The sequence below is a fragment of the Agelaius phoeniceus genome, chromosome 7 (assembly GCF_051311805.1).
Source record: "Agelaius phoeniceus isolate bAgePho1 chromosome 7, bAgePho1.hap1, whole genome shotgun sequence".
NCBI lineage: Eukaryota > Metazoa > Chordata > Aves > Passeriformes > Icteridae > Agelaius > Agelaius phoeniceus.
The window spans coordinates 47735076-47761612 of NC_135271.1; the positions used below are offsets into that span (position 1 = coordinate 47735076).

A 26537-nucleotide genomic window follows, 5' to 3' on the forward strand; every position below is an offset into this window, starting at 1 on the left:
CACAATAAATTTTAAAAAGTTGTCATCAGTGAAAGCTGTGCATGATGGTTCTCACCTACGTTTGATCAAAAATGGCTCATGATTTCAGGTTCCTTTGAATTGGTCACTGAAAATGGTGCTACTGTCTCTGCTCCTATTTTAGTTTTCTTAGAATCATGGAATGTTTTGGGTTGGAAGGGACCTTAAAATTCATCTTATTCTAGCTTATCTGCTAGGGACACCTCCCACTGTCCCAGGTTGCTCCAAGCCCCATCCAGCCTGGTCTTGGACACTTCCAGGGATCCAGGGGCAGCCACAGCTTCTCTGGACACACTCACCATCCTCACAGGGAAAAATTTCCTCCTAAAATCTAATCTAAATCTACTCTTCTTCAGTTTAAAGCTATTTCCCCTTGCCCAAAGTCCCTTTCTAGTTCTCCTGGAGTCCCTGTAGGCACTTGATGGCTCTAAGGTCTTCCCAAAACCTTCTTCAGACTGAGCAACCCCAGCTATCTCAGTCTGTTGCACCCTTCAGTCTTCCCATGGTTTTACCTGTGATTACAGTCTCCATGCATGCCCTCAGTGGCCAGGATGCCAAGTTTTAAAGTCTTTTTCAAATATTTCTGAAATATTTTTGCAGTTAGAAAAGGTAAATTCCGAGTTGCCCATCGTGTTCCCTTCCACAGGGTACAGACACCAGCTGGAATTCCTCTTGCAGAAGTGCACTGAACCAATCAATGCCTGTGATTTTAAAGCAGTGTTAATCTAAAGCAACGAGTTCTGAATAATGTTTATTAACTATATTTTAATGACTTGTCAGTTTTCTAAAACACATGCTGAAGTATTTTAGAAATCACTTAGTAAATGCAGTTTTAATTCTGCTCCCATATTCATGGGCTGCTACTTACTTAAAAAAAAAAGAGAGAGATTAGAAGGTTCAGATTTAGAGCAGCAAATTGCTCTGCTAATCTGCAGGTATTTCTCTTCTTGATATGGCCACTAATGTCTAATCTTAGCAACGCAGGCTCCATCATTGTGCTTTTTCATTAGAGCTGCAATGAACTGTGTGCCAGGGACTTGAACTCTGGTGACAAGCTGCTCCGAGCCTGCGAGCTTTCACAGGAAAATGTTCTGTGCGAGTCTAAAATCATCCTGTTAAGTTTGTGCAAAAGATGGGGAGTTCACCACATGAGCTCTGGTAGGAGCAGAGTGCCTGTGAACTTCTGGGCAGTGTGAGGTTAGGGCTGGCCATGGACAGGAGTCTACGCCATGAAAAATTTTCAAACCTTTTCATTTATTTCCATTTCTCATGAGAAAGAAAAGAAAAAAAAAACCCACCTTGGGAATTATATTTTTTTTTTCCTGCAAAATGTCGTGGAACAAGGCTATGGAGCACGTCTTTCCTTCTGGATGCTGTCAGCAGTGTTGGGAATGTCTTCAGAGTTGGGATTTGGACCAGGACCTCCCGCCATCCCTGGGCGTGTACATCAGGCTATGGGTGAGTCTGGATTGGCTTCCTCTGTCTCTCCTCTGGCTATCCAAGACCCTCATTCCAGACTTAAAATCCTGGCAATGACATTTTTTGAGAAAAAGCTACGTCTCTGTGAAAGTTTCAATGCTATAATAATTTTTTGATCAGCTGGAGTTTTGGTGAACTCTTTTTGCTGGAGGTTTTAATGGTTGTGCCTGGTCGGTGACCTCGGGGTTATGATGTGCCCTTGTTTGACTCGCTGTCCCTCTCCTTGGAGCATGGAACAGACTGGTTTTGGTACAGAGCTCAGTAATGAGAGATGGTCATTGACATTTATTTCCTTATGAGATGGGGTGCTGCTCTTGAAAGGGAATAATTTGGAAATCCTCACCTAGAGGTGAGAAGTACCTCCAAGGAGTTATTCCCCAGGTGTTGCTGAGCACGGAACTTTTGATAACTGCCTGTTTTCCAGTTTTTCCTGTTACTTGAGCTTTGCCTTCCTGCATTCCTGCATTGTTTCCAGTATTTCTGTGTTTCTGCAGCCAAGTGACCAGGCAGACTGCTCCCAACATGCTCAGAGCTTATCCACTTCCCCGTAGAACAATCTTCTCTATCTTTGTGGTTTTCCTCTGTCTCTATAGTCTCATAATTTTTTTTCATGATCTTTCATCTTACTCATTCCAAGTATGTACTAGTTTTGATCCTCCCCTAGAAACTTATTTCTTAGTTCTTTTGCTCCTCAGAAAAAGGGATTAAAGATATCCTTTGATACCAGTGGTCATTTGACCATGGATTTTAAAGACAGTGAAGCTCTTGAGGACCAAAATGGTGACTACAGCCCAAAATCAGCATTGATTTAATATTTTTGAACTTTATAAGTCTAAATCTCCACCTTCTGTTTTTCTACTTGAACCTATGGCCCACCGTGTGAAGAATTCAGGCTGTGGGGGGCACTGAAAGAAATCACTGTCACTTTCCAGAGCAGACTTCAAAAAAAAGCTCACTTTTCCCATTGCTTTTTTATCTTTTTCCTATCCTAGTGCTTACTCCTTTTTTCTTTTTTCCATGCTGCTGCTCTAATTTTTTTTTCCCACTTCTAATTTTTCCCACTTTTTTTTTTTTTTTTTTCCTGCTACAAACTTTAATTAGGCTCATGAGCTTGATCACCAGGTGGGTTTTCCCCAAGCTTCCACAGCAATGCTTTCCAATCAGCAGCAGGCTTGCAAGGGAATTTTGTTAAGCTGCAGATAGGAACCCAATGTGATCGGATCCGGTGTGCTCCATTGCTAAGTGGTTTTTATATCCGGTGAATTTGCCAAGAAGGGTTATATATTTAATTATTTTTAAGCAGGCAGGCTCAAAAGCCCCTGATCAGTGGAGTTACCAGAGTGTGAGTGAGAGAAGAGGGATGTGGTGTTAGCCAGGGGAATGATTCATGCCTCAGAAGTTAACCAAATGCTCGTGTATCTCGGGGAAGCAGCTCTGCATCTTCCAATTGCCTTTTCTGGGGAAAATGCAGGGTAGGGGAAAAAAGGGAGGAAAAAAAAAAATATATATAAGAAAAAAAAATCCCTGGATTCAATTCTGGAGAATTCCAGCAGATGTGAAGTTCAGAGCTAGGAAGGAGGATTGGCACACACCTTTTGGGAGTTTTGTGCATAGTTTTCCTGGGCAGGTTCTTACAGGGTAAGCTTTTCCTGTCTCAAATGCTAAGTAGCATAAAATATGAGCTATTTGGGTAAATTGCAGTTTTTGCAGCCTTTGCTCGGTGTATTTGCATATTCAGAATCTGCCTTGGGTTTTCTCGTTTTTATTCTTATTCTTTTAAAAGTACATTTACCTGGAGAAGGGCTTAGTTCTGAGTGTACAAATAAGCATTTTCCCTGCAGTTGACTTTAATCCTGCCAAAAGAATTAACACTCAGAGCAGAAAACCTTCTTTGGGTCCTACAGGGCATAAGAACATCTCAGGTGCTGGCTGCTGGTTTAATAAAAGGATAGGATTTCCATTTACTTCAGGCAGGCTTAATGTATTGTTCTTGTAGTGAGACAGTCAGAATGAGTCAGGAGCCAAAGAATACACTTTATAGACACAAATAATCGTAAATTCAGAATGTCACCTTTAGGCAGAGGCATTTTTATTATTGTTAGTGGAGCTGCTGAGTAGGTTTGATGTTTTATTCTCTTGAGTACTAAATGTTCCAGAGTACCACAGCCGTATCTTTATCAGGCTCACAAGGAGGGAGCACAGCCAAACTTGCTTCCTATACTTCTCTATGATTGATAGCAGATGGCATGCTTTAAAATAAACCTATCCATTAGCAGTCCTCAGTGTTTTTACTCAAGGCATTTACAACTGTCTCAACCAGAAAACACATTCTCTCCACAAGCTCGTTTCAGTCTGCAACAGCTGTACAGGTGCAAATCTTTCATTAACTCTTAAACCGTGGTGAAATAAATGCTGCACTGTATTTTATTTTTAGTGGAGGAGGTTGTTCTTCAGAGGCAGAGTGGATTCTGTTCTCCCTTTGCATGTGGCAGAGGTTCATGTTAATAAACTGATATTGAAATAAGGGAGGTTTTAATTTAATTTTTTCTTTTAAATCTTTTTTCTTTTTTTTTTCCCTATTCCTCTGTAAACCTTTAGGATGTTCTACTGCCAAGGGATAAATGTGGCTGTCTGTAGGTATATAGAAAAAATTGATGAAGTAGCAATACTGAAGGAATTGCAATTCAGGGCTGGGATTCCTGTGGGACAGCAGCCACCTCCTTCCCTGTCCCTGCAGCATCACCTGGAGTGGCAGCACTGGCTGGAACCCGATGGGAGAGGCTGCAGGTGTCCCCCATCCCTGCCTCACAATGGGGTTTTTTTTACCTCTGTCCTGGTTTATTTGGGTTATTTTTCTCTATCCTGCTTTATTGGAGAGATGCAGAGAGGCACACACTCATATGCCCACACACACATACATTTTCAACCTGATTCTGAGCTCATTGCTGGCAGGATACTCCATAAATAAATTGCTGAAACCTGTCCCTCTATTCCAGTTATTTTGCCTAGATTTCTATGCAATACTCGCAAAGGCTGTTAAAATTTATCCAGCAGTCCTTCCAATACAATGAACTCCCAAGAACCTCCCCAAACATTAGTACACTACCAGCAAGAGCTTAAAATATTAGTAGCAAATCTTTAATATTAGCATTTAGCATTAATATTAGACAAGATCTTAAAATATTAGAGCCAGATAAAAGAGTATTAACAGGGGTATAGGAGTCATTAGGCAGAATAACCATCACTGATTAAATGGATGCTGAAAGTTTAACACGCAAACCAGTTCAGATGATAAGAACTTCACAGAGACAAGAGGATCCTTTCATTTAAAAGGAAGTTGGAGAGAGGAAGGTTAGGGATTTGAAAGCTGGTAAATAAAACAACACAGCGGGAGAAGTTATATTGAACGTGCTGTCTTGTTAGTGGTGATCATGTCCTATGTTATTTTTCTTAAGCTGAAAAGATAAAACAAGAAGACAGGCAATATTCTGTCACAAATAAATGGAAATTGGGGCATTTTTTGTATAAATCCAAAGTAGCAGGAGAAAAATACAAATGTGCTCTCAGCACTGTAAGTCTACGGAGGGTAAAGGAGGTGCTAAAATGATTTAGCGTGATGGACTGCAGCTACCATGTTCTTTTTATGGCACAGAAAACAAAATCCAGGGAATTTGAACTTGGTAGCATTGAGCTGGGGCAGTTGTGCCAACGTGGGGAGCAGAGCTGCAGTGAGGCAGCCCCTGAGCAGGACAGAGCTCTGGGGTGACAGCAGGGACCAGCCCTGGTACAGCTCTGCCCTGTAAGCACCTGGAGAATTTGGTGCTAAATGAAACAGGAGGGGAAAAAAACAAGGCCAGCTGTAGACATAAGAAGTTTAAGAGCATCAGTACTTGCTTCCAGCTAATCTCTCTTGATGACTCCTGTAAGCAGCCAGGGCTGGTGGCTGCTGTTAATTATTCAAAGCCCCACACCAGTTTTGCAGCTGAGTGGTGTAAGAGGATGTGCAGTGTCCCCATTTCTCAGTCTGACTGGGGGAAAGACATGAGACATCACTGAGTGACATCCTGTTTTCCACACAGGAAAGGTGAGACTGGGAGAGGCAGCAGCTGACCCCATTCCACAGCCACACTGTCACCCTGAAGCCTCACCTCTTCCTGGAGGGTCTGATGAGCTGGATGCAGGGCAGGACTCATCCAGGGTCATGTTGAATCTTAAAACCATGAGTGGGATGGCTTTTTCTGAAGGTTCAGGACTGCATTCTTGTGTGTAGATTAATAATCCAAAACACACGTGATTGCACTCAGTGCTCCATCAGAGGAGGACACAGAGGGAAGAGCAGGCACCTCAGGATCTACACGGTGTCCACCACACCCTCAGGCTGCCAGACACCAAAAGGTCAAGACTCTGCATATTTTTCCCCATAAGAAAGATGGGGGAAAATTTTTAGCAGGGCCTGCTGTGATGGGATGAGGGATAAACTGAAAGGGGGTTGGTTTAGCTTGGAAATAAGGAAGTTTTTAATAAGGGAGGTAAAACAGTGAAAAAGGTTGTCCTGAGAAGTGGTGGCTGCCCTGCTCCTGGTCAGGCTGGATGGGAATCTGAGCTACATGGTGTAGTTGAAGGTGACCCTGTTTGTTGGAAGGAGCTTGGACTAGATGGCCTTTAAAGGTCCCTATCAGAAGACATAGAAAACTATTCCCAGAAAACAATCTACTCCAAAAGGATCTGTTCTAGAGACAACAGCATTGGTGTGTGGGATGGCTGTCTGTTGATGCCCAGCATATATATATGTGTGTATATATATACACACACACATACTTTTCATTATATAATTTGTCAGTTTCATTATAGCAAATCTAATTTATTTCATTATAGCTTTTGGAGCTGCTGATTTTGTTTTATTTTTTTTTGGTGTGATACTGGCTTTTTGTTCATTGTCCAGGATTGCTCCCATCCACACAGACAGATCCTTTAGCCTGAAGCAGAAAGCCTAAAACACTTGTCAAAAATGCCTGCTCTTTTTGGTCCACTGGTGTTTTGGGGGAAGGTATCTCAAATCCATTCCTGATGTGATTAGGAGCTTGCTAAAGAAAGCTTTGCATATAAAATATCATCTTCAACAAGCAGAATCTGGTACTTTTGGTTGTCACTGACCTCACTCTGGTTGTTTCCAGGAGCCAAGGTGCACAGGTGCCCAAATATCTAAATGTTGGCACATATGTTCTCCTAAAGGCAGGGAAATATCTCTTTTTATTTTTCTAAATGGGAGTCATATTCATTCCCTCAGTTAAACATATTCTTAAGCACTGTATGAGCTTGGGGCCAAAGAACACAGTTTATTATGATACCACAGGTTACTGCGAATTATGTAGGGCCTTTATAGCAATAGTTTCATTTAGTAAATGAAAAAAGAAAAATCCTTTTATTGCCCCTCCAAACCCTTTATTTATTAATGACCTAGAAGGATGTGATGTTGTTATTATTAAGAAATGAACAAATTTTGCCTGGATGTGGTCCAGCACACTCGGAACTGGTGCTGCCTTCTAATAGCTCCTTTTTCTGAATCAAGGAATAAGTCCCAGTTCCATGTCTGAGCTGGTAAATGGAGAGTAGCCAAGGGGGACAGGGAAGGGGAGGGTGGAGAGGGGCTACACTTAATCCCCAGTGGATTTGCCCATTCTGTGAATAAGATGGATTTCTGATGCTGGTCTCCATGCCCTTCATAGCAGTGCTGCCAGTAGTAAATTTGTGTTTGAAGAACCCCCCATTCCCCCTGCTTTCTTGCCAAAACTTAAGTAAAATAAAATAAATCATATTTTGGAGAGCTAATTATACAGCCAAATAACAGAAAGGTATTGAAAAACTGTTGTGTGCCTAACATTAAATGAATTTAAATTGGCAGTAAGGAACACATGCACTAAAAATAAATGCAGTAGTATGGGCAAGAGGAAGTAATGGAATTTAAACAAAAATGTAATGCCAAACATTTGGACTGGTATTCAGGCCTGTTGCAGAACTAAAACTGTGCATCCATTGCACACAAACTTTCACAGTTTAAATGTTCTGAGTTAAATTTGCTGGTTTATCATTTTGTTGTATTTCTTGGAAAACTAAAATATCAGGGGGATGCAATATTCCTGCCTTCAGTTGCATTACAAAAGGTGTATGTAAGTCCTCTTTAAGGACTTCCCTCTTTAAGGGAAGAACAGCTTGAGGCTGGGGGGATTTAAAAGCAGCTAAGAAAAAAGGTACAGCCTAAACAGAAGCAAAACATTAAGAGAAGAGAGAAGCAAAGGGGGAAAAAACCCCAACAAATCCCCCAACTTTAGGAGAAGATTAAAAAAGTTTCCCAAAGGATCAGCATCCTTGAGATTAAACATTCCCATATGCAGGCTGACATTTTAAAATGTGGGTCTTATAAACGATAAGGAGGAAATAGTGAGAAATGCAACCTTAAATATTTTGAAGCCCGACTTCCTGTATTATGTGGCAGTTGGCAAAACTTTCTGGGGAAAGATGCACGCTGCAAACCCAAGTGGTGAGGTGCTTGAGCTTTCCTAAAAGTTCCCTCCTGTTGCTTACTAGTTTGGTGTTCAAAAACTTCCACACCTTTGGAGCAGCGTTGCAATATCCCTTCAACATTGCTTTTAATCTCAAAGACAGATGCTTTAGATCAATCGCTCAAAACGAAACAGTTTAGCAGTCAGAAAACACTGTCAGAAAAGATTTGTTGTAAGGAAGACAAAACCGTGAAATAAAATTGAACTTTTATCCCCATTTGGATGGGAACTGCGCTTGGCTGGGAATCCCAAGGGGAAGAAGGCAGTGGCCTATCGTGTGTTGAAAAAACAAACAGATGACAGTGCTCTGCAGTAATCAAGCAAACGCTGCTTCTGGGAAATGGTGTGATCACCATTGTTTAGGGCTGCAGGACCCAAAAGAATGAAAATTATTGGGAAAAGGAAGGTGGCCTTGTGACTGGGGTGAGGGAAGACAGGACAAGCTGCTGCCAAAGGGCTTGAGTTCCTGCTGGCCCTGGAAAGCCCATGTTTTCCTTGTGGTTAAGGTGTGACATAGCAAGTCTTGGCAGAGTGTCTGGGCTTTGTTTTCCAGTATTGCTCAGAATCAGGAATGATGAACACACCAGCAGTGGAGGGTGTCAGTATTTCCTGGATGCAAGAGCTCTTCTAATGGCACATCTTCCCTGTGAAGATCAGCAGGCCCTGGCACAGGGTACCCAGAGAAGCTGTGGCTGCCCCTGGATCCCTGGAATTGTCCAAGGCCAGGCTGGACAGGGCTTGGAGTAACCTGGTCTAATGGAAAGTGTCTCTGCCCATGACAGGGGTGGGAACAGATGAGGTTTAAGGTCCTTTCCAACTCAAATCATTCTAAGATTTGAAGGTCTTTTTATTTCTGAAAATCCAATGCAGATGGGGCAGTGTCACTCCTGTAAATACCCACAAACTCTGTGCATCCAGCCAGTTGAACAGAAGTGGCTCTTTCATGACATCCCCAACCTCCTAGACAAAATCAGTATCTTCCTGCCTATTTCTAGATATTTTACAGCAGAAATATTAAGATTTACTCTTTCCCATAAGGCCTTGTTTTGTTTTGTGTCCCGTGGTGGCCTGTTCATATGCTGAGTTGGAGCTCTGCTTGGCAGCATCTTTTGGTCTAACCATATTGCAGTGCAGTACCTGTTTGGAAACGGCAAATATTCCTACAAGGGATGGTGTCTTGGAACTATTTCCAGCCCTTTGTTCCCCCTCATCCATGCTTGAGTGCACCACGTGCTTTTCTCTTGCCTTGTACTTTGCTTTGGGAGGTTTTTGCAGAGCGGTGCCTTTGCCTGCCCGCCTCCCTCCGTATCCTCTGTGCTGGATGAGTTTGCATTGTGTGGTGTTTTCCTCTTCATTTATTGCAAACAAATCTGGTCTCTGCCATTTGTTTACTCTTATACTCTGTCTTTATGCCTTGGTATGCATTTTTAATTAGATGCGCTTCAGTTCTTTCACTGCTTGTTAACACTTTCGTATGGTAAGTACCGTCTCCACCAGTCCTGCAAGCCCTCTCTCTGCTTAGGAAATTCAGATTTGCTTCTCCTAGCCTTGATTATCATTTGATACAGGCTTGTTCCCTGGCTGGCCTGTCTGCTGAGTGCTTACATTGTCATAGTGGACTTTTAAGATAGTTCCCCTACACAGCCGGCATAATCCCAGTGCCCTTATTCTGCTTAAAAATATTCTGCATACAGAGAAATAGTGTTTTCACTATTTGTCTGGGCTGTTTCCGGACTTCAGCAGCTCCAGTTTGGATGCCTGACATGGAGAAGTCCTGGACAAAGCCTGCAGTGTGTGCAGATCAACTGCCTGCATTGTGAGAAGTTCTTCTGCACACGCAGAGCGGGTCCCAGGGATCAGGAATGCGCCGAATTAGCCCTGAATGCGTTGGCCATCAGTCCTGTGAATGGAGGATGGATGTGTCTGGAGGGGAATACTGGAGTCCCAAACACATGACAGCTTTCAAGAACTGCATCTTTCCTGAGTGCCAGTATTGTTAAAGCATAAAATTACTCTTTTTTTTTCTTCCTTTTTTTTTTTTTTTTTTTTTTTGCAATAGTGTGAACCCATTCGTGCTTCCACTGTTCTCTCTTGCCTCTACATCTGACTCATGCCACAGGCAAAGGACTTCACCCTTTCTAACTCCCCTCTATGCCATCAGCTTTCTGGAGATGATCTGGGAACTGGGATGGAAAAGCTTGACCCCACTCCACCCTCTCCTTCCAATTTGCCCACCCTGCTGCAGCACTTGCCTTGTGTTGCAGAACCTGCACGATCTCCAGGATTTCGTACCCTGCTGAGGGACTGCAAGGTTAAAAAGTGACTAAAATGGCTATTTCCATCTCAGATAGTCTTTCCTGACCCCTTTCTCTGGCTGGGGGTGAGGTTGCCAAAGGTCACAATCCACTTCAGAGTGCACAGTGATCGATATCTGCAGAAGCCAGTGCCTGGATTTGCTCCCTTTCCCCTGCCACTGCTGTATTTCACAGTGAGGAGCCAAGAAACATTTTTCCTCCCTTCCAAGAAGAAGGGGGAGGCAAAAAAAAAGGAAAAAGTCTTGTCTCCACACTTCCTCCCACCAGGAGGGCATTGTGTTTGGCCTCTGCTCCACTTTTTGTTATAAATTTGCATGGTGTGATGTTTGCTTTGGCCGGTGCGGCGGCAGGGCAGCAGCTGGCACGCCGACACCACGGCCGGCTCCTTTGCTGGAGGACAGGCCAGGCCAGGGTCCTCCCAGCCCCCTGCAGCACTGGAGAGGAGATGCCCGCTCTCTGGGAGGCTTCAGGAGGTGGAACACCCTCTCTGAGGGTTTGGGATGTGCGTTGTGCACTGAAATGTCGCGATTTCGGCATTGGTGGCAGGAGCAGGGAGCTCGGTGTTGAGCCTGCGGAAAAGCATTGCGCTGGCAGGGACACGCAGCACATGGGCTAATGGGTCTTTTCCACTTTAATTTCTACTCTAAAATGACTCTTTGTTACTGTTCTCAGACTCGGCGCCAACCGTCACGCCACACACCAGATCTTTCTTTCTTTTCTGCCCTTAGCTTTGCAGAGAAGCCTTTAAAACAAACAAACACAAAACTGTGAGAAACCGAGGGAAGATATGGACTGGCCCACTCGTTAGTGCTGGAATGTGGAAACTATGAAGACATCTTTTTTTATTACCAGTGCTGGAAAGCACAGTCACTGAGTGGGCTGGGATACAATTTATACTACATGCAGTAGTTAAAAAAAACTGCAAAAATGGGTGTAACCCTGGGCTGTGGTTCAACTGGCCTTTCAGCCCCCACTTGAGATTGGGCCATCCCAGGGGGAAACTGTGGTTTGGAATAAGAGCATGCATTTAATTTCGCTCGGAGAACTTATTGGAGTTGGCACTTCAAGAAAGGAGCTGAAGTATATTTTTTGTCGTGATTAGTGGCCCCCCTCACCACCACGTTTGATTATGTTGGAAGCTGAAAAGTTAAATTCTTATAAAATGATGATTTACAGTCCGTGATTATCCAGGTAGGGTGCGTGGATTGCGCCAGCTTGGTCATGGGACTCCAATCTCATCCTATTTCATTGCTGTGAGAAAATAAAACTAGAATGTAAAAAAGCTGAAAACACATCCTCTGATTGCTCAGGGAATTTTCTTAGTCATACGTTATCTTTCCTAGTAGTTTCAGTTATTTTGTCTCCACTAAAACCCAAAGCAAAACACAGCCCTGACACTTTCCCCTTGATTTTGGATCCGCAGTGGCCGCATTTATTTTTATCTCGTGTCGTCTTTTCCCCTATGGTTCTGCAAATCCGTGGAATAGGGGGCAAAGGGAAGAGGCAATTTTAAAGCCAGTTAATTCCAGTGGAAGGTTTCTTCAGTCTCTCTGAGCAGGAATATCCTGGGTGCTGCTGGGGAGATGGGGCTGCCTCCGAATAGCACAGGGGTAGTGCCAAGTGGGGAGGCTGAATATTTTCCTTGTAGACACATAACTTTGCCCACAGGATTGAAGTCTCTTGCCTTAATGCTCTGCTAAGCTTCTCGGGAAGTACAAAGCTGTGCCTAAGGAAGCACGCATTAGGGAAATTTGTCTCCTTATGATCAGCTGCTGGAGAAAACCTCAGTGTGGAAAGGGTTTGGTGGTGGGTGAAGTGTGAGGCTCATGAAAAAGGTCTTGGAGAAAATAAGGGGCATCAGCATTTAATTGCTTTTCCCAGCAATCTTTTGCTGTTTCAATTTTGATATGCTGCTTGGGTTTTTTTTTTTTTTGTTGTTGTTTGTTTGTTTTCTTTTTTTGTTGTTGTTCATTCTCCTCTTTTCCCCCCTCCAGGGAATTATTTTGAAATAGTAAAATCTACTTTATTTCAAATTTATCTAGTTTCTTTCCCCTCTCTCCACCTCTGCCCTAATACAACAATATTCCCTTGAACCTGTATTTAACTCTTTTGTACAGTAGTAGATACTCCATGGGTTCCCCGGCTAAAAATCCTGCAGGAGTAACGCTGGGATGGGCTTTGAGAGCAAACATGAGTGTGCATGTGTGGATTTAAGACCTGTAGAATTGCAGAACAGAAAGTCACAAAACTTGGAAAAGACCTCCAGCATCACTGGAGGTGATGATCTGGCTGCTCTCCACCTCTTCAATTAAACCAGAGCACTGAGTGCCACGTCCAGTCATTCCTCAGACAACACCAGGGATGGTGACTCCACCACCTCCTGGGCAGCTTGATCACCTTTTCAGTGAAGAAATTCTTCCCAATGTCCAACCTGAACCTCCCCTGGCACAGGCTGAGTCGGTTTCCTCTTGTCCTGTAGTTGCAGGCAGCTTTGTAAGTTTTTTTTCTGTAAAAGTTGGAGATATCCAGAGTATATGGCACATGTAAGAGCCTCCTGCCAGGGCTGTGCTGGGTTACTCAATGCAATTTGTGGTCAATGTCTGGAATCACATTCAACGCTCCTTTGCTCTTCCTTTGAGTACCATTGCTCTGCTCATTACTGCAACGAATTAACCACAGTCTCTAATCTTCTGTGGGGCCTGAACTTTCTGCATCCAGCAGCACACAGAACCCTCTCCTTGCATGATGTGTCAGGGGGCTCTAAATGCATCCTTAAATGCTGCTTAAACTAGGATGAGTTTAAATATCCATTTAAGCTTGTCTCTGTTTTGGGATGAGGAGATGAGGGCTTGAATATTTATGAAAAAAAAAAAAAAAGTCATTTAGGTGCAGGGTCCCAGGTTTGGAAAACTTGGTCCATGAAATATATGCAGTGAGGATGCTTGTGGTTATATAAGATAACAAAATTCATAACTCATTTGGATTAATCTCTCAAGTTACTAGGGGCATATTGTGTTCACATTCATGTTGCCTGATTATGAATTTATATTGCAGTTTTTCAACCTAATAGATGTACATGGTTTAAAATGCCTGACAAGGGCTATGGGGTTTGGAGTGTAAACTCTGTCCTCTACTTTCATGAAGCACCATATGGAAGCCTGACCCTCCTTAGAAAGAGCCAAGCCTCTCCCATGTCAGTCTGCAAAGGAACTGCCCATCTGAATGCCAAAATAAGTAGAATAAATTATTTCCTTGAGATACACATTCGAATGTGCTTAACCTCAGAGCTCTTTTTCACGTGTTCAGTTCATTTGTGAATTCTCTGGAAGTCGAGGGGTTTTTTTGTTCAAACTTTTGGACTCCTTGTGATCTGGCTGGAAACTGGAGCACATGGATCCTCGGATGTAATCAGAAAATGCCGTGTGAAAACGAGGACTGCTGGGAGCAGCATCTTTGTTAAATTCCAGCTACTCCCAACTTGTTCCTTGCTGCTCGAGCCCTGAGCTCGCTGCTCGTAGGACTCTGTGTGCAGTCCGATTTGGTTTCTGAGCCCAGCTAAGGGAAAGAGTTAAGCTTGTTCTCCCTTTCTTGTTGGCAGAAAGTTTGCAGTTTAAAATTACATACTGACTCTGGTGTAGAGACACAAGAAATTATAGAGCAGACACTGTCCAGGACAACGTATAATTTAAAATGTACTAAAGAATGTATACCACATGGCAAAGTAAGTGAAGTGCTTCTTCAAATATAAGTGTTTTGCATAGAAAGGCTGTAATTATCCACTCCTAGGGAAATGTTTGCATTCATTCTAAATCAATATTTACTATTCATCTCTTGTGTTCAACAAAACAAGGATTTAACATTTTTTTGTTTTAATGAGGTACTAGGACTACAATAATACTACAATGTAATTGTCTTGATACAAAATATTGCTAAATTGCGTTGCTATTTCGGGAGCAAACAGTTTTTAAGAGGAGGGGTGTCCCTGTTTGTGAGATGTTACTGCAGTAACACACAATTCAAACCCAGCCAAGCAGGGAGACTCACCAGTTCCAAAGAGCTGTTAAAGTCTCCTCTCTGTTCAGGCCCTTAACTGGGATCATTCGGGTGAGTCCTCTGTTTCCCCTGAAAGTATCAGCCTCTTTGTAATGATTCCTTTTCGGCTGGCATCTCAACAACCACAACAACGATGAGATTTCTTTCCCTGGTTTTAAGCTTGGCTGTTTTTTTTTTTTTTTTTATTTTTGCCCCCCTCCCAGCATCTTTCAGCCAGGCAGCAGCAGCTGAGGGCAGGCAGTAATTGGGCTGCAGCCATCCCTGCACTCTGGCTCAAACCTGTTGATGCAAATGGAGTTTCCTGAACTTCACCCTCCTGGGGAAATCTTGGGGAGGGGGGGGATGAGGAATTTTGCAGGATGATATCAGAGCTCGGTCCTTTATCTTTTTCAAAGAACTGATCTACCTTGGAAAAGTTTGATGTGGTACTTGGGGAGGGCATGGCAAAGAAAAAAAGTCCTAAAATTGCATGGGAAAGTCACTGCCCGTGGTGAAGGGGGGTTGGAATCAGATGATTTTAAGGTCCCTTCCAACCCAAACCATTCTCTGATTCCTGCACCAGGATTCGGGTGGGATGAGAGCATCTGAGAAGGATCAGAGTCTCTGGGAGGAACAGCACATTTAATCACAGCCTGTGGCACTGCCATTCTGTGGTTAGGAGGATGTCCTTGCATCAAGCATCCCTCTCTTTGAATTTACCTGGCATGTCTTAAGAAGTAATTCTCAAACTTCTCCAACTTCAAAAAAACCCAACAAGCATGCATTTTTGGCACTGCTGTGGCTCCATGTGAATCAAATCAGATAACTGGAAACACTTTAGTTGGAAAATCCTTTAAAATCCTTTTCTTTAATCTCTACTTTTTATTCTTGCACACTGCCCACCATATTCCAGGCTCTGGCCTACCCTTCCCAACACTAAATGCTTCCACTTTTGCTGCTGGAATTCAGAGTACAAGGCTCTTGAGTGGATTTCAATCTTGTGCTCAAGCAGACCTTCCTATATTTTTTTCTCTGAGTCTGAAGTCATTCTTGTCCTCTTAGAAAATCATGCACATAAATGGGGTCAATAGCCCTGAGAGAAGAACAGTCTCTTTCCCCAGCAAATGTTATTGTAACTGGTGTTTTAATTCTCCAGATATCACTCTCAGTGTTCTGGGTAACAAAGGGCTGTGCAGTGCCTAATCATTCAGCAGTGATCCAGGGAAAAAGCAGAAGGTTAAGAGCAAGTTCCTAAAGTCTGTAAAATCAATGGGACACTAGAAAGGGAGCTGAAGTGTACCAGAAGGGACCTCTTGAGGGTCATTAAAAAAAGCAGAAACTGATTATGAACAGAGCTTTTACCCGAAGAACTGGAGGGGGCCAGCAAAATCATTCTGCTGCGCTCCAGTTAAATGTCTAACAGTGAAGACATTTTCTACACAGCCCATAAAGGATAATGAGGATGCCTTTGATAGCTTTCAAGAAAGTTGTTCTTGTCAGTGTTCACAAAAACATGATCCGGGCAAGCACTCTCTGCACACACAGCCCGTGGTGATCCTGCACAGAGGGTGAAAGGGAAGATGGCAGCCCAAAACTCTGCATTGCACCCCTGAAATGCATCCTGTCAGTCACATGTGGGAAAAATTGGATCCACCTGACAGTATGATGCAAACTGCAGCAGTGATGAAGCTTGGTGTTGCCTACTGGCTTGGTGCCTCACCTTGCTGCGATGGGAGGTGTAAGGAGAGGTGACAAAATCGTGTGACTTCCTCCAGGATGAGTGAGGAGTAGTGGTTTGTCCTAGAACTTATTGAAATCGATTGCCAATGGCAAAGTTTGGACTGGAATCTAATTGCTTTCTGCTCAGTTTGTGTGTTGGGAAAGCAACCCACAGCAGTGGGAATTGGAATGTTTGTGCTCCTCCTGTTTCTGACCCTGATCCTCTGTGTGGCTCTGGGTGAGTCACAACTTTGCTGTGATTCATTTTCCCAATGAAGCACGTTAGTATGATCCAACTTGCAGATCTTACCGGTGTACTCTAAGAATGACTTGCAAAAAAAAAAATTACATGGAATTGTTATACAAGTTAAAGGTTTTATTGGTCACCTTAAAGTAGAGATCTGGCTCATAGAGAGCAAAATCTGCTCTGATTTTGGACTACAGAGCAGCTCTGTTGGGGAAAAATACCAGAAACCTTTCTAGTAAGAATGAACTTTGAGTTCTTTGTACTTCAGACGAAACAAACCTTTTCTCCAGAAACAGGCGTTCACAGGGATGAGCTGAATATGAGTCAGTCCAACAGTTCTACAGCCAAGTTGTGAAACTTTTGTGTCATTGCCCTGTGATTCCAGCTATCTTCAATTAATAGAAAAAAATGCAGGAAATTCAGGTGGAAGGAATGCATGGAAATTGAAGTCAAAGAAAAATATTCGTCGTGGCCTTGGCAAAGTGAGTTTTCTAAGCTGAAGGAGCTTTTAAGCAATTAGCATCTGCTGTGTGCAATTACTGAGTGACACGCAGCCCCAGATGGAGGGCTCAGCAGCCAGTGGCCATCTGGATTTCGGTCTCTATCAAGGGTACACTCTGTTCTGGGCTTCACCTGGCCCAGGAGACAGCCCTCCCTCTGCCCCACGTGGCACAGTCAACCTTGAGTCATTGGTGGGGGAAACAGTGAGACAATTCCTCCAGGTCTCTCAGGTCCAAAGCTTTCTGAAGTCACCGGAAAGATTATGACTGGAGATGTTGACCTCTGAATTGATGCATTGCCCCCCGGTTTTCCAAAATGAGGTAAGTTACTGGGCTAAAATCCACCTCTCAGCTGTAAAAGTGGCTTGATGTGCAGCTGCCTCTGGAGGGATATATGGCTTGGGAGCCTTGGCATCTGAAATTACACAAAGAAAATCAGCTCTTAAAGGGAGAATTTTTGTCAACAGGCTTTTTTATTTACGAAAAAATGCAATTAAATTTTTCTTAGAAGTGCTGAGAGGTATCAGACACAACCACAGAGACTAATTCTCTGAAGTAATGTAGTTCTAAAAGTGAAACTACAGTTCAGTTTGTGAAATTAAAAGAATAAAAAATCAAAACCAACTGACAAACAGTTTCTGACTACTCTGTATCTAAAAATGGGCCAACCTCATTTGGTCTATTTAAAAATTGTGAACCCATAATGCTCATATGCCAAGTTCAGCATGATGAAAATGAAAACGGTTGAGGTATAAACCCTTGGAAAACAGGGTTTATAATGGAAACAGTAATTGACTCTCAAATACCGCATCAAAAATACAATGCTATAATACAAAGCCTCGTTTTTGGGATCCCAGCTCTGCTTCTGACCTCAGGTTGGCAGACAAACACCTCACCACAGAGCTAACTGATGGTTATAGGTTTGGTGTTTTTGTTGTTAGTTGTTTTTTCTTTTTGTTTCATGCAAATGGAACATGGCAAGTGAAGAAAATTTATAGGAGCAAAGCAAAGTTGGCCAACAGTTCAAAAGTTCTCTCTTGTAAGCTTTTGATATTTTTCCCAATCACTGATTCTCGCTCAACTCTTAGGACTGAGGAGATGCCATGATTCTACTCTGGGCGAACATTTTATTTTGGCTGATGATTTTATCCACTTCAGTCTTACAAACAGTTTAACTATTCCTTCCAAGGTCACAAGTTTGGTTATCCTGAATGGAGAAGACCAAAAAAGACCAATGTCTTTGCAGCTGTTGTCTGTCCCTGCTCTGCATGACTTTAACAGAGAGGAGAGGCAAAGCAAATATTCCATTGATCTCATTAAAGATGCTTCCCTGAGCCTCTGCCTGGGCTGAGCCAGGGTGCTACTTTTGCTGCCAGTTACGGCTCCCATGACATCTTGTAATTTTGGGCTACACAGAAAGTACCAGTTCTAGCTGAAAATGTCATCAAAAGTGGTGAAACAGGGAAAAATCAGGAAGTTCAGCAGGGGAGAACCGCCAGTCAACTGTGGTTGGTAAACACATGTGTGGACATGTTAAATGAAAATACCCTGAGATCTGCATGTATTTGAGGAAAAAAAAAAAAAAAGAAGGACAAAAAGATAAGTTCTACCAAGGCAATTAAAGTACTTTAAAAATTCTGCTGTTCTGTGCAGCAATAGACTATGAAATTCATATTTTCTTAAGTATTGAAGGACCTACAGCAGAAGCATTTTCTGTCCATAAATGGTCTTCTTTCAGCTACAGATTAAAAATAAAAGTAACTGCTTTGGTTTCTTTAGGCACTGAAGATGTTACAGAACCATAATCTTTGATTTTTGTAGAGCTCCACCTTCACCTCTGCCAGTTTTGCAGTGGTGTTTGCAGCTGGACCAGGTGAGTGCACAGGCAGATCAAATCACAGCTTTGTTGGTGATCACTGTTGGAGCATTTCAAATCCAAGGAAATAGGTCATGGACATTCCAGAAATATAATTTATATCTTCTTAGGCAAGCTTCCCAGTGAAGGTCCCATGGGCACTCTTTTTTCTTACCTTTAGCCATTGAGCACCTTTCATTTCAAACTATCCTATTAATGTCAGTGCAGAGAATCTGGAACATAACCCAGAATATTATTGTTGAATCTTTTTTTTTCCTGGAATGGAGAAAATTTACCTTTACTGGCAACCATTTCTTTATTCAAATGCTGCTCCTTGTGAAAATGATTGGGAAATTGCCAGTGCAAACAACAAATAAAGACTCCAAGAATTGGCCCTTTATGATGAGTGATTTATGATTTATGCTCTAAACCATATAAACTACGTATTTCTATTTGGATTCTGAAAAACAAGCCAGGAAAAAACAACAATAGCTTAGCAAAAAAAAAAAATGTGTACAGTGGTGGAATGTTAGTACAGTCTTTGGCAGAGCATCAAATAGAGATAAGGCTTGATTCTATAGGGATATTAACATTTTTTAAAGCAATCACTATGAAATAAATCTGAGGATGTATATTTAAATTATAAGAAAAACACACAGCCTGAATATGCATTTTGTAGTTAACCGCTCCCTGTTGTTTTGGGCTCTTGTCCTGCTTTAGCACGATTTTTGAGGAGGAAAATCCTGACTGGAGCACAAGTTACATTTCAAGTCCTATTTTAGGTGGTTTGTACTAGTGGATTTCCCTATTTTCCTTATCATTTTTCTTTGATTTGCTTTTTTAGGAGCATTATCCAACTCAGCTTGGCACGGCTCAAGTGCACAACTGCAACCTTTTCCATGACCCAAAAGTCAGTGCCACTCTGTGGGTTGGCAGTTTGCAAATAAAACATATCCTTAATGAAGTGTGGAAGCTCCTGTTCTTTTCCTTCCTCAGGAGACGTGCCTTAATCTCTGGCTCAGAGCCTTGTCAAATGCTGCAGTACAGAACTGGCAAGCTCAATGCTGCTAATGGATTGAAACCTCCACCAGGTTGTTCATTTCTAGAGGGTTTGGATTTTTTTTTTTACTGCTTTCCCTTTTTTTCCCCCCCCCCTAAACACTGCAGCAACCAAAGCATCACTCCAGCCCTCAGTCTTCCGTAATGATTGGTTGGGGACCTCAGTGACAACTCTACAGTGCACGTAAGAGAAATTTAAATTATGCCACTATAGTGTACCAAGGATTTGGTTGCTTATGTAGGTCAATTATTAAGGGAAAAAATAAGATTAAAACCAGGGGGCTGTTCTGTGTATTTGAAGTTATTCCCGAAGATATAAAACTGTGCTCTATTTACCCTTATAACTTGTGACAGGTTCTCTAAGTCACAGGCATTTTGTCTTTTCTACAGCAGCAACTGGAAATGCTTGAATTTTTCACTTTTATTTTCTTTTTATTTTATTTTATTTTTTTCCTGGAAAGTGACAATAATCTAGTGAAAAAGATTTGAATAAGATGACTAAATTTACTAAAAATGCAGTACTGGTAAATATTACAAATCTTTTTTTTTTTTTTTCTGGATATGTCTGACTAATATTGAGACGAGGAGTTTTTGTTATCTGTGGGATAAATTATGATAAATTGATAAACTAAGAAAACTCTATTTCTTTTTGAAATTTGGGTTTTTTAATTCTTTTTCTTAAAACACATGTATGATATGTGATCTCAGATTATATTTTCTAAAAATGCTGGTGTTTATACATCTGAAGAAAATGATACCTCAGAACTGACCTCTTTGCTGAGTCATTTTGAGAGGGGTCTGGGATATCAGGATGCAAAATGCAAAGCACATTTTCAGCATGGTGGGAAACAACCTGTGTTGCAACCTGTTGCTGTCCAGAGCTTGAGAACTTTTACACCAGGAAAAAAAAACAACAAAAAACCAAGAAAAACAGGCAGAAAGGGGGGGAAAAAGCAATTATTCGATCGCTCCTGCTGGGGGCAGGAATTTGTAGTGTTCCTTTAGTCTCTGTTAACCTGGTTCTGTCAATGTCAATAACTCCATGACACCCTGGGAGGAGGGAAAGCCGTGGGATGCCGGGTACTTGGGTGCTGAAATTTATCAAACAATGTGTGTGAGGTAGCACCGTGTGCTCCCTGCCTTTGTGCCTGTGCTCCTCTCAAGCACAGGGGGAAAGTAGGTTACCCTCAGCTCTGCTGGTGGATGGAAGGGGTGAAAAGGAGGTTTTTCACATTCCTGCCTTCTTAGAGCCGCGCTCTGGCACGTTACTGGAGGGTGATTTCTCTGCCGAGCAGATGGGAAGTCAGGTTTTCCCAGCAATGCCTCGGCAAATCGTGGGGTTTATTGTTATATTAAGGTTGGAAAAGCCCTCTAAGGTCAGGGATTCCAACCATTCCCCTTGGCACCACCAACCCATGTCCCCAGGGGCCGCATCCACACAGCTTTTAGATCCCTTCAGGGATGGGGACCCCACCAGTGCCCTGAGCAGGCTGCTCCAATGTCCAGCAGGATTGCACCTCTGTTGATGTTCTCCACAAAGATTCTGTACATCTCTGGGAACTATTCTTTGTGAATATATTTCCATCAGTAAAGGAATTTATACCACCTGTGATGACCCTCATTATTTACCCTCTAGAGGATTTTATTAAGGAAAGAGTGGGAACATCTCACATAGATGGTCTAGACCCCCTGGAGCAGCTCAGCAGCTGCAGGTTGCTTGAAAATACTTGAGAGCTGCCTGCTAGAAGAGGACATTTGCAGTCTGTAAAGGCAACAGATTTAGGAAAGGAAATAGGATATGATATAGAAATTGACCCAGCTGCGAAGCATTATGTCAGTTCAGGGAGTTTCTGGAAGAAAGAAAAAAAAAAAGAGAAAAATAAGGTTTGGCTATCTTTTCTTTGAAGGCTGAGTTCTTTATTAAATGATGTTTGTCTAAAATGTCTTGAAAGAAGACTGAAAGGACACCAGAATCCTAGGGAACAAAGGGAAATTTGTGGAGGAGATCAGATGCTCCAGAAAAGCTGAAGCTAAGAGGCAGAAACAGTGGGAGCTGTCTGGAGTGGGGAAAGGCATGAGTGGAGAGACTAAAACCTGTTTGTTAAACTTGTGCAAGGATGGACTAAAGAGTTTAACATGAGGTGAGAGGACTGGAGGAGCTGCTGGGATGTGGCTGTATTATTTAGCTGCTGGATTTTGGATGAATGACTGTGGACTTTGGAGTGCAAAGTGTGGATCACATCCCAGCGAAGGGAATCCTCACAGAGCTGTTCTCCTCTGCCTGCACAGACCTTGACTGGTGCTAAAGGCCCAAAGTGGCCAAGACATGTTTTAATGCAAGGCCTCCAGCTGTAAATCAATATTTGAGGTAAATGGCTTCAACTGTTCATTATGGAAACTTCATTCTGAGAACAATTACAAAGTTTAAAAGTGAAAGTGAGATTTGGCAAGCAGCATCCATACTTAATCAGTCACACCGTGGCTTCCGTGCTTAGGATGGAGGTTGCAGCTTGTTTGTTCTGAGAAATTCAGTGTATTCATTCATCATGTTCATTCAAATTAGGGCTTCTGAGGAGTAATGACAACATTATTGTGCAGAATTGCCCGCTGTGGTTTAAAAAACGCACCTGCCAGTATGAAAACCTGGGAATCTGGTGATGGCAGGTTTAAAAAGAGTTCAGCAGCCCAGTGTTACCCTGTGAAAAGCAACAGAGCACAAGCTCCCGTGACTACCTTCACAACAGCAACCTGTATTTGTAACTTTGCATTTCCTCTTTATCTCAGTAAACTTACGGCTATGTCACTAAATGTGGACTTTATTGTCAGCACTGGAAATGTGGGCTGTATCACAGCTACATTAGGAAGCACCTTGCTAATTGCTGCAGAATTAATTCGTGTACTACTTTTTATTTTCTCGAGGAAAAACAAAATTTCAATATTATCTTTGCTTTTGCAGAGAAATATATTTCCTTGATTACTTAGAGCTGCATAAATCTCTTCCTTTTTGAATTTCTTTACATTTTATAAAGGCACTTTACTCTTCTAAGGCATGATTATTATTGAGAAGCACATACACTGTCTGTAGGAATAGTTATTGGGTTTTTTTTCTCTGTTCCTATAGAGGTCCCATTGCCAGTTTCTCCTCCACCTCCTCAAAATTAAAAAAAATAGAAGTAACAATAACAGTCTTGCTGTTTTCTCCCTTCCAAGTAGGTAGAAGAAAATTACTTGATTAGATTATAGGGTTTGTATATGTGTTTAAAGAATTTATTGTGGGAAATCTATACTAGAGCCAAAATGATTAATGGTAATTAATGTTCCTACATTTAATAACAAAAGAATTAATAGAGAGCAGGCACTTACCATAAAGTGTTTCCTTGACATTTCTCACTAAAAATAAAATTTCTGAGCATGCCACGTAGATTTTTGGGAAAGAAGAAAGAGAAAGATTAGGCAAGGAAACATCTCATTGTAATTTAAACCATTATTTCTCTGACAGCTTTTTATCTCCTGTCTGGAAGAAATAAACATATTAAATTTTTTATTAAAATAGTTAGGCTTTGTGAGAGTACTTTTTTCCCCAGTGCAATAATAAATATTTATTTGTGCCAGAAACAAAGAAGTTTCTCTGCGAGGCTTTTACTGATGCTTAGCCAAAGGTAGGATTCTCTTAACCTCATAAATACAGCTCTTGTGCACTTGCTTTTTCTTCTCCAGCAGAAATTTTTGATGTATAAGTAAAATTCTTATAGAGACCAGGTCATCCACTGGTATTGATCACCTGCCTCGCTGTCCTCCTTTGACTGCTGTTTATGGAGGATGAAATGCCCCATATCAATTAAAGAACAGCTCCAAAACACAGAGTTAAACCACAGCCACAGTGAATTTCCAAATAAATTACAAAGGCTTTCCAGCAAAGATCTTCAGCCATACGGGCTGGACACTGGATGTGGCCAGAGAAGGAGTTTATCGTGACCCAGCGAGCTCTTGCAAAATCCTCCTTCTGTTGCCTGTGCTCTGCCTATCCCCTGTTGTGTTCCATTGGCATGGCTTTAAATATCACCTCCTACCCAGCAGCGTGGCTGGATGGAGTGGCAGGAGACTGGTGTTAGGCACTCACTTCAGAAAAGGGATTGAATCCATTTGGGAAAAAGCTCTTGGCCAAACTGTCCAGTACGGAGTGAAATTCCATCCTTTTGAAGGGAAAAAAAAAAAAGGAAAAAAAAAAAAAAAGCAAGGCATGAAAAGAAAAATACTGTCAGATGTCCGTGTACTATTAGCACAGAATAATTTATACTGAATTCTGCTCTCACTGTTTTGGTAGATCTGGATGTGCTCTGCCTGTGATCTGGATGTGGCTGGGGTTTCTCTGTCTGTGCTTCTGGCAAATGTGGTCAGTGTTTAACCCAGACTGTATTTTTGTGCTTGCCATCTGCTTAATTCTGAATGTCAGATCCACAACTGGCCTGGTAGTTATTGCTATTCAGCTATTTTGAACCCAGCTCAGTGCACAGATAGGAGAGGAGGTGCTGGTTGTGTGAAAATGTCATTTGAGCTGAGCCTCCTCCCAAGAGTTAAACCCAAGTCTTCCTGTGAAAATAATAAGAAAGTATGATTCTCCCATTTTTTCTTTATTGCATTGTTTTCTCCAATTTTGTGCCTTCTTGGCTGTGTTGCAATTAGGAAAAAAAAAGACAGAAAGGAAATCTAGTAAAGGCTGATCATGTAAGAGTTTTCCATCTTGCTGGAATACCTAGTCAATGGGCATGCCACACTAATTCTTTACTAAGTAATTTTCAGAAAGATTCTATGTTTTCAGGTGTGGAAAAACTTCAATATGTGACTTAACTGTAAATGTTTAACTAAAGTGAGTTATTAAGTTCCTTACTTTAACCCTTCCAGCCTTTCTTATACAGTCAGGCTGCTCAGATTCTTGTTTGGAGCATCTAATAAAATAATTGGAAATGGTTTTGATGACTCACTATAACTTAGAAATTTGGATATAATGCACAAATGCTGGGAAAGCTGCTTACAGTCATTTCTTATTAGGAAAATTACTTAACACTCACAATCGTTTTTATTCTTCACAGGTCTGATTCAGTCTTACAGTTTTGATGTCTCAAACAAAGGTCAGCACCTTTACAAGGAGCACATGGACAAGTGGATGAGACAAGCAAGTGGGCTGGAGAAGACATCTGCCTCCAACATCCTGATGGGCCTCGAGGACCTGCGTCTGGAGGTAGGAGAACTGCTGCAGGATGGGAGGGAGAGCTCAGGAAGGATGTTTTATTTTTTTTTTTTTTTTTGGTGCTTGAAACCCAGGTCATATCGGGTGCAGCTTTCCCATCTCTTGGGGCAGCAGTACCCATAGAGGCCAGGGGTGGTTTGTGGCTGCAGAAATTCCTCCAGATCAAAAAAATGGCCATGTTATGTTGGAGGCTGAGGGAAAGATGTGGGAAGGAAGGCTTGTAAGGGCATGATCTGTCTCCTAGGCTACAGGGCATTCCAAGACATGCCCCCCACTGCAGGAGGCTGAGATCAAAAGGTGCTGTGGTGGGATTGGAAAGAGGTTTTTCCTTATTCTTGTTGGATGATGTGCCCAGTCCTTCCTTTGAAAATGGTGTTGCATGTGTTTCCAGTGCTCCAGCTGGCTGAAAGGTAGCTCTGCCTGCCAGGCCAGCAATGGGAGAGTGCAGGTGGCCACCCTTGGAGGAGACTTTTTGTTTCCTCACCCCTGTGAAATCCTTCTGCTCAAAAATAGTCGAGTAAAATACGTATGCAGGTGAAAAAAATCTATTACACAGAGCTACCCAAAAGCACTTATCCAAACCCTATCTGCCAGAGATTAAAATGTTAAGGTCTGACTGTAACCCATTTATTGTTCATGAATTCACAATCCTCTTGGACGTCCCCGGGTGCCAGGTTTTGCTTATGGATCTCTGAACCAGCCGAAGGAAATGTAAAATCAAATGTAGACAGACAGCTCCCTCTCGAATACATATCCACAGAGGCTGAGGAACACTTGTTATGCTAGCAAGGGTGTGGAATAAATTAAGCTGAGGAGATTTGCTCTGGACCCACCTATTTGAGACGGGAGGCTTTGTGCGCCACGCCAGAGCCGGTCCTGCGGGAGCGGCCGTCACCGCGGAGCAGACAGGTGGATCTGGAGATGCTCGGGCTCGCAGCGTGGCACAGCACCAGCAGATCAATATTTAATGTGAAGGCTGTTGCAGCCCCTCACATGCATAATTTATCCCTGCTTTTGGGTACAGCTGGACCAGAGTCAAGCCGTGCTTCCAGGCTGCGGGGGGATTTAGAAGCGGGTCCAAGTGTTTCAGACGCTCCTCACCTTCAGAACGGGGGCAATTCCAAAGCCAGGAATTCCCAACCAGCTCTTTCCCTCCCCTCTCCTTTGCCCAACACACAAACAAACGCTTTGGGGAGGTCTTTGAAATTTGTGTCGAATTACATTGACTTTCCCTTGTGTAGGGCACACAGCAATGTTTGTATAGAACAGAATTAGGGCCCCAGAAAGAATTAAGCATTTCAGAGTTTAATTAAGTGTGCTAACAACACATGAGCGAAGTCAGCCTCATAAAAGAGAACTTTATTGTACGAATTGACACAAAATAAAAGCCCTTTGGGATTAAATTTAAAAAAAAAATCTTAAAAGAACTCCACATTATGGGGAGTAACCTGGCCACCCTGGTTCATTTCAGTGAGCAAACATCTCTGCTCGGGATTTTTTTACCC

The 26537-nt window shown here is 42.3% G+C and overlaps 1 protein-coding gene across 1 annotated transcript in view; it reads left to right on the forward strand.

The window, feature by feature from the left end:
- Window positions 1-699: 699 nt before the first annotated feature.
- The window catches only part of LOC143694464 (uncharacterized), a 31863-nt gene continuing 6025 nt past the window's right edge, over window positions 700-26537 (forward strand). Inside the window, exons 1-2 of the mRNA XM_077180928.1 lie at window positions 700-1476; window positions 24875-25023. Of these exons, the coding sequence (XP_077037043.1) occupies window positions 1248-1476; window positions 24875-25023 (378 nt within the window). The 5' untranslated portion in view covers window positions 700-1247. The remainder of the gene's footprint in view (window positions 1477-24874; window positions 25024-26537) is intronic.